We start from the raw sequence: 12530 nt of genomic DNA, 5'->3' as shown, positions 1-12530 counted from the left end.
ATTTCTCCTTGTATCTACGCATTCCTTGCCTTTGACTTTCCGCCTTTTTCACTACATTCTAGATGGGAGCCCATTACTGTCATCAAAATACACAGAAAATACTCAAGGATACAAAAGCCCAATTTTATCTCAAGTGTATGAATCACTACTCGACTTTGTTTATCTCCTTTAAAGAATTTTTTAATTAAAAAAAAAGCAAATGTGTACATGTAATAGTAATTCGACTCCTTCTTGGCCCTAGTTTAAGGTTAAAAGTTGGACTTGAGATAGAATTTGAGATAGGGTTATACTGGCTCTTTTCATGTTAAATATCACAGGACCTCACTTTTACTCCTATTCCCAAGTGTGCTTCACTTTTGTAAACCTGAGGAACTAAAATTACATAGCTTTTTTTCCCCAGAAGTTTCTAAAAGTATTAAAGAAGACTGATGACTCAGTACTTTGTTCTGTCAGTGTAAATACTCACGTGCACACCCCTAAAATATATATTAAAAATATTTCAGGTGTACAATACTGTCTCAAACGAATTTGGAAAGTTGCTTGCAAATTACCATAATTAATTTGGCATAAAAAATAGAAGTATCTACAGTCTAACATCATTCACTCAAAATCCTGACAAGAGCCATGCTCCATTTACATATAGTTAATGCCGTACTTAAAGTTCTAGCTTTTGTAAGAAGAACCATCCCCACTGCTGCAAACAGCACTCGGTGTGCAGCTTGGATGTGTGCACGCGAGCGCCCACAGCACACACGTGCTCATACACAGACACTCCTGATCTTACACCTGCTCCGTACCAGTAGGAAGTGAATTCTCAATCTGTCAACATGACCATCTGGTCTATCTGCGTATCCTGGCTTTCTCTATTACTATACGGAGGAATGGCAATCATGAAGCAGAATAAAGCGAAAATGCACCTGAAGGGGAGCGTCTCCTGTTTGATTTAAATGAAATCATACGTGGCCCAGCAGAGCAAAGCTAGCAGTGATCTAAATAATTTTAAACGAGCATTCGGGACAGCATAATTAAGTGAACAATATGGTACAGGTAGCAGGGCAATCAGTCACACTGCCACCCGTGTAACAGCCCAGATACCGCTGCCCAGGTTCTGCCCCAGTGCTTCCAACGAGTGGCAGGCCCATTGCTGCTCCTGGTCCAAGCAGCTCTCACTGAGGACAGGAGTCGCAGAGAATAGTCCGGAGCAATGGGGAACTGCTCACCTAAAAGGTTACAGTGAAAAAGTATTCACTTTCTACCTTAAAACCAACAAGCACCTCTGCCCTCACTAGGGCACATTCAACTCCTTCTGCCACTGGCTAATTAACAATTACAGAACTCATCTGACAATTTGAGAGGTTTATCAGCTTTTCAAAGTGAGTTTTAAGACTGCTAAAAATGCTTCCCCCATCAACTGCAATGAAAACTGCATCTGCAAAAGGTGAAGGTGCTCAATGGGATTTGGCCAGGGTGCCTAACACCCCTTTGAAACTGGCAGAGAACTAGGTTGAATTCAACCAAGTCCCATGTGTTACATTTTACTTTTTAAATGTCTCCACATGGCCAGCCCTTTTGTTCAACATTACACAGGTAATAACTATCAAAAATAAATTGCAACATGACATTCTATGGTCTAATTACTGCACTCTACCTCTCTCCAAAAGATGAATCCTTCACAAGTGTAAACTCTTAACAAAATTTAACTAACCCAAGTCAGACTCTATTCAGAATCTGATTATATTACCAAAAGTTATACAGAAGCAGGGGGGGGGGGGAACTCTCTAGAAAGTTCTCGGTTGAGTGCCTACTAATGAACAAAGGTTAACTTTATCTAAAAGGTCAAATGCCTGGTGGCTAAGGTTATGACCTTAACAACTTAAATTGTGACCTTGCCACGTGCCGGGTATATTGTAGATTCTGATACAGATCATCTGGTAAAGACTGGTCATAAATTAGCTTTACTGTTAAGACGTTCTCAGAACAGAACAAAACAAAATGCCACAATACCACATTTCCAAGTTGTCATACGATACATGGGAAGCACAACTCAAACAGAGACCACATGAAGGTGCAGACTGGTTTTCCTCTCCTATACTTTTAGTGAGATGAAATCCTCAGGCTGGTGGAATCAGATTTCATTACACCGTTACTGTTTATCAACCACAAAAATTCACAGTTCTGACACCACTTGATTTGGGGGAAAAAAATTAGGATGTAGTTCATATATTTTAGCACCTCTATAAGTCGTAGGATAAATCACCCGTTCTAAAAAAAGGATAACTTATTCTGCATCAGCTTCTGGTCTGTGTGTGTTCTGATTTCCACTCCTCCTGACCAGAAACCAGGCCTACGTGTTAGATAATGGTAACTGCGCCCACTTGGGGAAGGGAAAGAACTCATTTTTTGTGGCCATCTTGGGGAGGTGGGGGAGGCATTTTGAAAGAAAAAAATATATATTTTAAGGGAACATGGGAGGTGGCACTCTGGGTGAAGAGACCACAATGGTTTGGGCATGTATCTAGAAGCATGTTTCAGAGTCTCTGCCTCCTGCCAAAACTGGCACGTTCTCAAAACTTTTAAGGAGGTAAAAACATTGTTTAGTGTTTACAAATCTTTAGTATTCTAACAGATGCTTGTCAAATCAGTTGCATCCAAGTTCACGGATCTACCTCCTATTTGTATTGGCAATTCCCCTGACACAAATAACAGGTCTTTAAATCTCTTAAGTCACATACGGAATATTTTCAGACAAAAGGCCCTTAATATTTTCTTTTGCAATCTTCCTGTTACGCACCCAGAGAAGCAGCCATGGCTGCGGTCCTGTGAAAACCAATGGCCTAACACTTGGCTGGCATTCAGGCGTAAGAGGGATTCTGGGATACACCAGGAAAACCAAACCGAAAGGTAGTCTGATCCATGTTGCTGTCAATAAATCTTTCATCGGCAATAAGGGTGCTAGCTCTCCTCGGCAGCCTTCTAAGTGTCATTTTAACAACACAACCCTTCAGTTATGGCGACAACCAGGACCGTGTTTTGCTTTAAGGATCTGGAGCAGAAAAGCATCCAAACGGACCCACTGATGACAGACGGGACAGGTCCCACGCTACTCAAATGTCCTGGAAATGCTCAAGTCGAAAATCAGAGAACGGACACCACTCACACGGACAAGAACGCAACAGGCGTGCAGGCCATTTAGGTGTTCCCTGGGAAGGGAGCACACCCCACGAGCTGCTTGACCTGGGGGCACAAGCAGGTTCCTATGCGGGACAATTGTAGCATTGATTCCAGTTTATAAAGTACTTGCCTTTCTGCACATCCAAAAGATAAACATTCGATTTGTAAAGCATGTTTGGTGGAAGCACTCATCTCACCCATGTTTCTTGTGTACCTTGCCTTTATCGATCAGAATCTTCACTTATACGTGCCCATAAAGCGGGAGACTCCGCTTTTTCAGGAGGTGAAACACTGAACAACAAACAGGCCTGGAGAGGTGGAGCAACTTGTTTCTTTTCAGACATCATTTGAGAAGTCTTTCCTTTTCATTTATGCTACCTAGAACTGGCTAAAGCAACAGGCATTCCTTATCATTAAGTATAGGTTTTCAAAAGCCCAAATATTTGAAAACTTCTCGGATCATATCCTCGAAAATACTCATCTATGCCCTGCCAACGCAATGCAAATGGCGATGTGACATGCTGGCAAAGTTAATTTCTCCTGTGAGGGCAGATGGGTGACAAAAGTTCTCTCTCTAAAATATTTACTGAGAACAATAAGAGACTATTAGCTGACTTCTTTAAAAACAGTCTAATTTTTTTTAATGAAAACTGTTTTTCAAATCAGTGGGGGCCGATTTTACGGTAACATCTTCCCTCCCTTTTGTGGGGGAAAAAACAAAAGCAAATACCTGAACCCCGAAACAACCTACTGGTAGGATTCCATGACCTTCTTGCTTCCATCTGCCTCAAGTAACTGCCATGAAGGTAATCTAGCAAGGCTCATGTGTACACATAAAAGTCAACAGTTACACAAGACCTGTGCGTTCACATAACACAAGGAGCCTTTGTCTAAAAACGAGACTACGGGAGCCAAGTTAAAAAATGCATTGTTTTATCCAGTTCTCAACAGTTTTATCCTGAATACTATCCTAAATACTGAAACATGCACAAATGAAACATACCTTGAAAACATCCTCAAAACCACACAGAATTGCATAACAATCAAAGTGACTCATAAGAATTACCAATATCGATTTTTCCCAAGGTGTTCATGTACTCACTCTATGGGTTAACTGCTTTTAGTATTAACCTATGTATCAATGACTTAAAGAATTGGTTTCTTTGTTTCCCTTAGTATCTTAAACAATACTAAACATTCCTCAATTCTAAGCTACTATTTTTTTCCTTCATAAACGATCAGCCATTTGATAGTAACCTTACCTCCCATTTCTCTTTAATTGGCAAGGGGTTCAAAAGGCCCCAATTGGTTAAAAAAAAATGCTCCCAGAAGAAAAGCAACTAAAAATATTGGCCTCACTAACACACTGAAGGCTTTTTAAAAATAAAAAAAACTGGCTCACTTGCCAATTATAATGTAAAAGTGTCTCTCACCCAGATTCAAAAAAATGTGTTTTAAAACATGTCCTTCACACCTGATTGCCGACAGCCTTGATAACTATGATAACTCGACTTACCAAAAGACCTCAACTTAGTGATAAGCCTATCAAAGCTACTGCTTTCCCACCTGAATGAAGGTGGCACCTCAGGCCTGAGTTTCATCAACAAGGACCTGTCTCTGAAACCACACTGCCTGTGGCCTGTGAGCCCGCTACAGCGTTGGTTCGGAGGGGTCTAGCACAAACAAGAGGCCACCAGGAAAGAAGCACAAGCAAGCAAGTGGAGCAACTTCTCACCCCGTCACTTACCTGCTGCGTGCACAAAGTATGCCAAGTATAAATCGAGTTCCTTAACAGAAACCCCTATGTGATGGGGCTGGACACAGAGGCCTGGATTGGAGCACTGCGGGGACTTTACAAGGCGCTCACCATCAGTACTTTCCAGCGGAATACCTTTAAATAAAATCACCATAACCAGGTCCAGCCTCCAGACTTTATCCGCCTGGCGGAGGCAGTCAATTCTTCGCATCTTGCCTTTCTGGTCTGGGTTGGAAAGGACACAGCATGGAGGCTTTTTCCCTGTAACTGTAAGAACAAAATCCTCTCGGTACTCAGGTCGGATATCTTTCCGCAACTTTGCCAGAAGTCTGGATGCCCACTTCTGCTTGACCTCTGGTTTTTCACTTAGCAACTCATCCTTCACGGCTCTCTCTTCTTCTTTTGACATACGTTTTTCATGTTTTTTGAAGTATTTTCGTTTTCGGGCCTGCAAGTTGAACCATGTGTAGGCGAAGGCTCGGACGTGGGGCAGAAGTGCTTCGATGAAAGGATGAAATTCATCCTGAGGAAAGTGAGTCAAAACAAAAATATGAATGCATTGAAGGAAAACACGTAACGACAACATTTCTTCAATTGGTTACCTTAAAAAAGTTTTCATTTCCCTTGAAATTTGATGTAAGTATTACATTATCAAAGTCATGCACAGAATTACTACTGAAAGCTGTGAAGAAAAATGGAAAGGAAACCATCAGAATCATTGCCCACAATCTAAGTAAGAACATGGCTATTTTTTAATATATATATATACTGTTTTGATATATTCGCTTCAGCGCACCAAGTTATATTGTTGGGCCTAGCTCCCAAATCCTTTAGATGGTAAGTGAAGTTTATCTAAAAGCTTATAACAATATATAATCTTAACCCTGTTTCAAAGAAGGCATATCTAATTTTGCTCCAGCCTTGACCTCACTACTTGTAGTACAGCCAGGGCCCAGCCGCCAGATTGGCAAATCCTAAACCTTTAGATGCCAGTTCATGTTTATGGAAGTCTAAGGGCGAAATCTGTCTCTATGATCAATGAAAACAAAGCCTATCTCTCTAAAAACACTCCATGTTGGTTCTGCTCTGTTTCTTTTTCATCCTGGTAATATCTTAACTCCTCTTTTTAACTATTACAATTATACTTTTTTCATTTTGGGTGAAGAACTTAGAAAATGTTGACAGGTCCACAGGAAATATAAGAAATAAATTTCATATACATTCAACTAAAATAAAAGATCACTCTCTAAGACAGGATTGATGATACTGTGAAAATTTGTCAAGAAGGGAAAAAAAATTTTAAGGAAAAGAAAAAAAAATATGCATGGCAGAGAGTAGAGAGCATCTTTGTAATGAAATGATCACAACCAATGAATTTACTGGTGTGACATGAGAAAAACCTTCAGTAATAGCCATCCAAGAAAACAAAATACTTGAATTTTAAAATGTATTTTAGTAATTTCCTCAAAGGGAAATGATAAATTCACTATTTACGAGACTCGAGGAAAACGTTTGTGGTTGCCTCTTAAAATTCATGTTAGTTAAAAATAAAATTTAATTGGAGTCATGTAAATTATTCTTCCTCTTTTACTTAAAATGTTTTATTCTTATACCGAGCATTTTCTTAGGAAACATTTAAAAAATTAAATAAAAAAATTAAACAGTAACCTCCACAAGGTTTTCTGATTACATTCAACTTTTGATTAACCAACCCACACTAATCTTACATAACTTCTTGCTGCCGTGAAACCTCCCCCCAAAAGATAAATTATTTACTTTCAAATAAATAAGGATAAGAAAACCAAAGAGACATTTGATGACTTTTATAAACAAAGCAGCACAGACATGTTATGAAATGCATTACTTTATAGTTTATAATATCCATCTAAATATATTCCTCGGAGGCATACGTAACTGTAATATCCAAAACAAGCTCACTATTAGAGCAAGTATTAAATATTTTAATGTTCAAATATCAACTGAGATGAGAGGCTGGAATTGATCAAATATTTTTTGAAATGAAGTTCCTTAAGCTACTCTAGATCAAAATCAATCACCTAAATACTATGTGACTAGTTTTTTAAAAACAAGTATACATTAATATAATGTATAATAAAGACTCCAATAAGTGACATGTAGTTTTTTCCTCTCTGCACAAGTTTTCAGCCGGTGTTTCAAGTTTCGTTTTGAAAACTGCTTTTTCAATAAAAGAATCCAAAGGGCAAGTCCATTTTCACAACATGCACTCTTGAAGTGGAGGGAAAATAGAAAAATACAAGAATTATATTACTCTTTGCCATAAACCGCTAACATTTTGAAGTTTTCTGGTGTTCAAGAATCTATTTTACACATACTTTAGAAGAAAGAAAAAAAAATTTTTTGGAGGGGGGTACTTTTTCAAGTCACGGTTTATCTGCTAAGGTATAATAAACCAAACCCCAACGCATTTAAACATTACTAAATTCTGAGCTCATCCTTGAAATGCTCTAAAATACGTAAAATTGAGGTTTGAAACAGTTCTCCACACTGGCTGATTTTCTTATATACACAGGCCATGTTGGGGAGCAAGGCTCAGTGACCTTATGCAAAGAACTCTTTGAGCCTACCTTAAACTACAAAGTGAGCTTTCACAAAAAAGCAGGATTGCATTTTAAAGTCTCAACAGCCATTCATAATGCACAGAATAACTCATCTCTAGGCAATTCACATTTATTTTAAAACGTTATCTTATTAAAAAGCCTTATTAATGTCCGTGTACGTTTAAGTAAATCTTCTTCTATGGTATTTTAAGTGTTCGAAGAGAATCCCAACATTCAGCTCAGAAAACTGCTAAGTGTGTGTTCATTTGTATCCTAGAGGATTTTGTTTACCTGCCAACCACATGTCCATATATCTCATCATAAAGAACCTTAAACAAAGCCAACTCTATCAACTAGCCATTAAAAATCATCTAAGGTCCCAATTTTGCATCGTAATTATTCGCAACTTATTATTCCCCCCAAAGATTTCAAGAACGCCCCAACAAAAGTGCATGCTATTCTGTAGAACTTTATTCACTCAGGCACAGATAAAGTACTAGGTCTTTTTTTTTTTTAAGTATACCCTTCTCGACTCATGATTAGAAATATTCCAAAACATTAAAACTACAACTACCATTAGCTTAAAAGACGTGTTCAAGGATAGCATAAATTATTAGCTTTTCATTCCAAATCTTTTTTTAAAAAACAACCTTATAAATCATATTACTGCTCATGTTGTCACCTTCTGTTTCAAAATATTCAAAGAGAAAACAAAGGCTATTTTCTACATATGCTTAGTGAGAAAGTTGGAGGCCGTCAATAAAAGCAAACGTGGAAACAGGTTTCAAAAGCATATGACTTTGAATCAGCATCTTAAACGTTGATCCCGTTGAAAGTAAGCCAAGTTTGGGAACCACTGAATGCTGATATTTCTGGAAACGACTTCTTAAAAATTTCTGCTGGCTTGTCATTATATGGCCAGGTACGTGATTTGGTTATGCTATGTCCATATGGATTAAAAGAAGGTGTTTGGCATTTTTTGGTTAAACTTTCTGAATATTGCATGTAAGTAAATGGAGACTGCCCTTCCATTTGGAGCATGTCTATCGCTACGCTTCCAGGATTTTTTTAATGAGCAATAAAGTATTTCTTTCTACAAGTGGCCTTAAAGCTTAAAAAAAATCTAGCAAGTTAAATAAATTGTAAACCAGTTTTTAAAAAGGACTCATAAAATATATGAGCTCTCGTTCCGTATTTAGTGTATGTTTTCTTCACAAACCAATACACTAAGTGTTTCTCTTAGTAGTGTTTCCAGAATAAGGCCTAGCGAATGTATCAAATTCACTGCCAACTATGTAAGGGGAAGAGGAAAAAAACAAACAAACTAACAAAAACTGTTCTTAATGTGGTAATAGCTTATGAATCCAGAGGCCAACTCTGTTAAATACCTATGTCCTGGGCCTGCAGAGACGCACAGGTATCCTTCCGCATCAGCCCCAAGTAAAAATGTATCATTTCACAGCTCCCTTCAGAAGACTCTGTTAGGGGCCTTTCCTGTGGCTACTGCTGCCCACTGGTACTATCTGCAAGCTCTGAACCTTGTAAACTTTTGCCAGCTAGAACTTCAGTCTTTGAATCTCAGCATTTTCACTGAAGTCCGCAATTCATTCAAATTATCTTGCACTTTGCATCTTATCCATATGCAATTGTGAACCTTGCCAAAAGTGGTTGGAAAAGTTCATTCCATACTTCCACAAGTTACTAAAATAGGAAACTTGGAAGTTTGTTAGGGGAGGGGGTAAGAGAAACTTTCAAAATAACTAAAAACAACTGCTATCCATTATTAATGCTAGGCCTAAATCCCAAACAGACCATTTCAACATAAAAAATGCATTTAAGAGTCTTCTGAGATCAAATAGTCGGTGTTATTACTGTGCGATAATGCAAGAAGGGATGACGTGTGGGGAATCAATGCAGGATCTAGAGAGGTGAAGGAAAACTATTGATACGACTCAGTCTCCCCGAAAGTATTCAGTTAAACCGTTATCTCCTGCTAACTGGCAGGTTTTTAAAGGACTAGTTAAAAAAAATTGTTGTTCATGCTTTTTTTTCTTTTTCCCTTGAAGCATACAACTTCATCTAGGTGATTAATGATCAGATCGCAATGTACCTAAGCAGTATGAAGGTTCACACGTCCCCCCTCCCCAATTTATTTTTAAAAAACGCAAAATCACTTTGACTTCACGCCCTTTTGTCAGCGCAAATAAATAATATATTCAAAGGGGACGAGACTGGGAGCCGCAAAGTAGCAGTATTTTGCCTGGCGGCGGTGCAGACCGGGGCGGGCTGCAGAGCGAAGGCAGGGGCGGGAGGGGCCCGCGGTGGGGCGAGGACGACCCACGCTGCCGGTCGAGTCCCGGGGAAAAAGTTGCCCCCGTCCTGCGCGCAGAGCCGCGGAGTCGCGCGGCCACGGCCACGGCCGCAGCAGCCGCAGCCGCAGGAGGCGGTGGCGGCGGCGGCGGCGGCTGCGGGGGGAGCCGCGTCCGGCCCGGGCCGCCGCTCGGGCTCTCCGCCCGGAGCCCAACTCCGCCCGGCGCTGCCCGGCCCGCGCCCCCCGCGGCTCGTGGCAGTGCGCGGCGTGGGCTCGTCCCGGCCCGAAACTTTCACTCGGGAAAGGCGCGGGCGGGCGGGCTCCACCCGGCCGGTGCGGGGACGCGCGTCCACGCAGCCCGCTCCGCAGAGCCCAGGGCCCGGGGCGCCGCAGCCCGCCCGCGTCCGAAGGGCACTGCCCAGGCCGGGGCTGGGGCTCGGGCCCCCGGCCCCCTTCCCTGCAGCCCGCAGCCCCCGCAGGCTGACGAACAATAAACAAAAGTGGGAGTTTGCGGCCGCGGCCCGGGGCTGGGGCGGCCCCCCGGCAGCCTGCGCAGGACGCCCAGGGGCTCCCGCCCGCCGCGCCGTCCGCGGGTGCGGGCAGTGCGGACAGTGCGGGGCCCCGCGCGGCCGCGGCCCCCTCCCCCCGGCGCCCGCCGCCGAACCGCAGGAGCCCTCCCCTCGCAAGCAGAAACGCTGAGTCCAGATTTCAGCGTGTCATGGGCTGCAACCCCGCCGACACACGTGCGGGCCGCGCGCAAACACCGCCCGGCCGCCCCAAAGTCGCCCCGATGTGAATTAAACCATTAATATGAGGGCGCCATTAACCATGTGCCCACACAAATGGCCGTGCAGGAGGAAAGCACCCGCATGGAAACAAAGTTACTTTCTGAAAGCGCTATTTCTCCCCCACCCGGGCCCACGCGCGCGCGCACACACGGCAACACGCGCAGACCCGGGCACACACGGACACGCATGCCGCGGGCCCCGGCGCCCCGGCCCGGCCCCCGCCGCCCCCGCCCCCGCACCCTCCGCACCCTCCGCACCCAGCAGCTCCTTACCTGCGTGAGACAGAGCGGAGAATACATAACTGCCGTGCGCTGGGGTGGGTGGGTGTGTGTGCGCGGCTGCGTGTGTGGTTCGGAGGTGTGCGTGAGTGTGGGTGCAAAAGGAGAAAGAGAGGGAGAGGGAGAGGGGGAGAGAGAGAGAGAGAGAGAGAGAGAGAAGGGGGGAGAAAAAAAATCAAGCCTGCTTCTTGCGTTCACATTTCCAACTCGGCTCAACTGCTGCCAGCCAGCGCTATTGCCGCTCCATGAGCTGAACTTTAACCCCGCCTAGTTTCCCTACACTCCACTATACAGTCTACTGTACGCGGGCGTTAAAGGCATAGCGCACCCTTTCCCGCTCCCGCGCCCGCCCGGCCGGGTGCCCGCGAGCTGCCCGCGCGCCCGCCTCCGCCTCCGCTCTGCACCGCACCGCACAGCCGCCGCCCGCTCGCGCCGCCGCCGCCGGAGGGGGCGCGTGGGGGAGGGGGCGGCTGCGGCGCCGCGCGGCCAGCCGGGTCTCGAGCCTCCGCGGCCGCTCGCGCGCGCCAGCTCCCTCTCGCTCTCTACGCTCCCTCTGCCCCCCCCCCCGACGGCCCCCTCGCCCCCCCCAGCGCCTTACTGGGTAGCGCAGTGAGGAGCCCTCACAGCCCGGGCTCCCGGGCTATAGGCTGCCCCAGGATGTGCTTAAGCAAACAAAACTACTTTTTGCTCGGCCCCCCCGCCCCCAGCCCCCACCGGCGACCTTGGCGGACCTGGTTTGAGGACTTGGACAACTCTAGCGGGCGGCCCTACAGCCCCCGGACCCAGGCGTGGGGCATCTCTACAACCCCGGAGCCAGCCCGGGGTGATTTGCATATATGCAAATTTCAAAAAATCACAGCGCCTAGGTAACTTTCTTTTTCCTTCTGAAATGCGGGAGTGGATCAAAGCATTGTAATCTCTCCGACCTCCAACGGAGCTTTCTGTGGGAACTGATTCGTCGGAAGACCTAATTATGAACAAAATCCTGAAAACTTTGCACCGCTTCAGGCATACGGCATTCAGAATCCTGCGCTGTGTGGAAGTAGTGCAGACGGAAGATGCACCGGATTTGGGGAGGTGGGTGTCTGGAAAAATGAAAGGCGGAGACTCCAGAGTATTCTCCCTGCCCGGATGGTGAGAGCAGAGGGGCTGAACACAGAAAAAGTTCGCTCACGTTCAGAAACAACACGAAAAGGAAAACCATTTTCTTTTTCAAAGAAAGAAATTGTGAAAAGAATGCCCCCTTAGGAAAGGGAAGTAACGTGGACCACAAACGTGTGCCCAGAACTGGACAAGGTCTAACACTGCCATCCTGGTCATGGGGCACTTCTGGAAAAGGTGCCTTTTAAGAATCCCCTTTTTTCCCTCCCCCAGGTAATAGTTCTTAAAGTGGAAAAGAGCTTCCTGCAATTATTTTAGGTTTGCTAAAGTATTGTTTTGGCACAAAAGGGGGGTGGTTTTTAGGGTTTGGCAAGTTGCCAGTAAGCCTGCTTTTCCAGTTTGTTTTTTTTTTAACCTCATTTTCCCCCCCTCTCTAGGCTCTCCTCTCTCCTGGAAATAAGTACAGCTCCCTCCTCCAAACTCTCGTCCCATCTCTCCCTCCTCCCCTCACGGATTCCAGATTGCAGCCTGCAACATTCGCAAACG

The 12530-nt window shown here is 44.3% G+C and overlaps 1 protein-coding gene across 4 annotated transcripts in view; it reads right to left on the bottom strand.

Moving 5' to 3' along the window:
* The window catches only part of NFIA (nuclear factor I A), a 422222-nt gene extending 410995 nt beyond the window's left edge, over positions 1-11227 (bottom strand). For 2 of the 4 annotated variants that reach the window (XM_075556953.1, XM_075556946.1), the window contains exons 1-2: positions 10878-11223; positions 4919-5450 (exon numbers count right to left, since the gene is read on the bottom strand). In XM_075556953.1, coding sequence (XP_075413068.1) covers positions 4919-5450; positions 10878-10904 — 559 coding nt within the window. In that variant the 5' untranslated portion in view covers positions 10905-11223. Of the gene's footprint in view, positions 1-4918; positions 5451-10877 lie in introns of all 4 variants that reach the window. The other 2 variants (XM_075556962.1, XM_075556938.1) reach the window with 2 other exon arrangements.
* Positions 11228-12530: the final 1303 nt, after the last annotated feature.

Source organism: Tenrec ecaudatus, chromosome 1 (genome assembly GCF_050624435.1).
Source record: "Tenrec ecaudatus isolate mTenEca1 chromosome 1, mTenEca1.hap1, whole genome shotgun sequence".
Taxonomy (NCBI): Eukaryota; Metazoa; Chordata; class Mammalia; order Afrosoricida; family Tenrecidae; genus Tenrec; species Tenrec ecaudatus.
The sequence above is the reverse complement of the archived record's forward strand: the minus strand, read 5'-3'. Positions and strand labels throughout refer to the sequence as shown.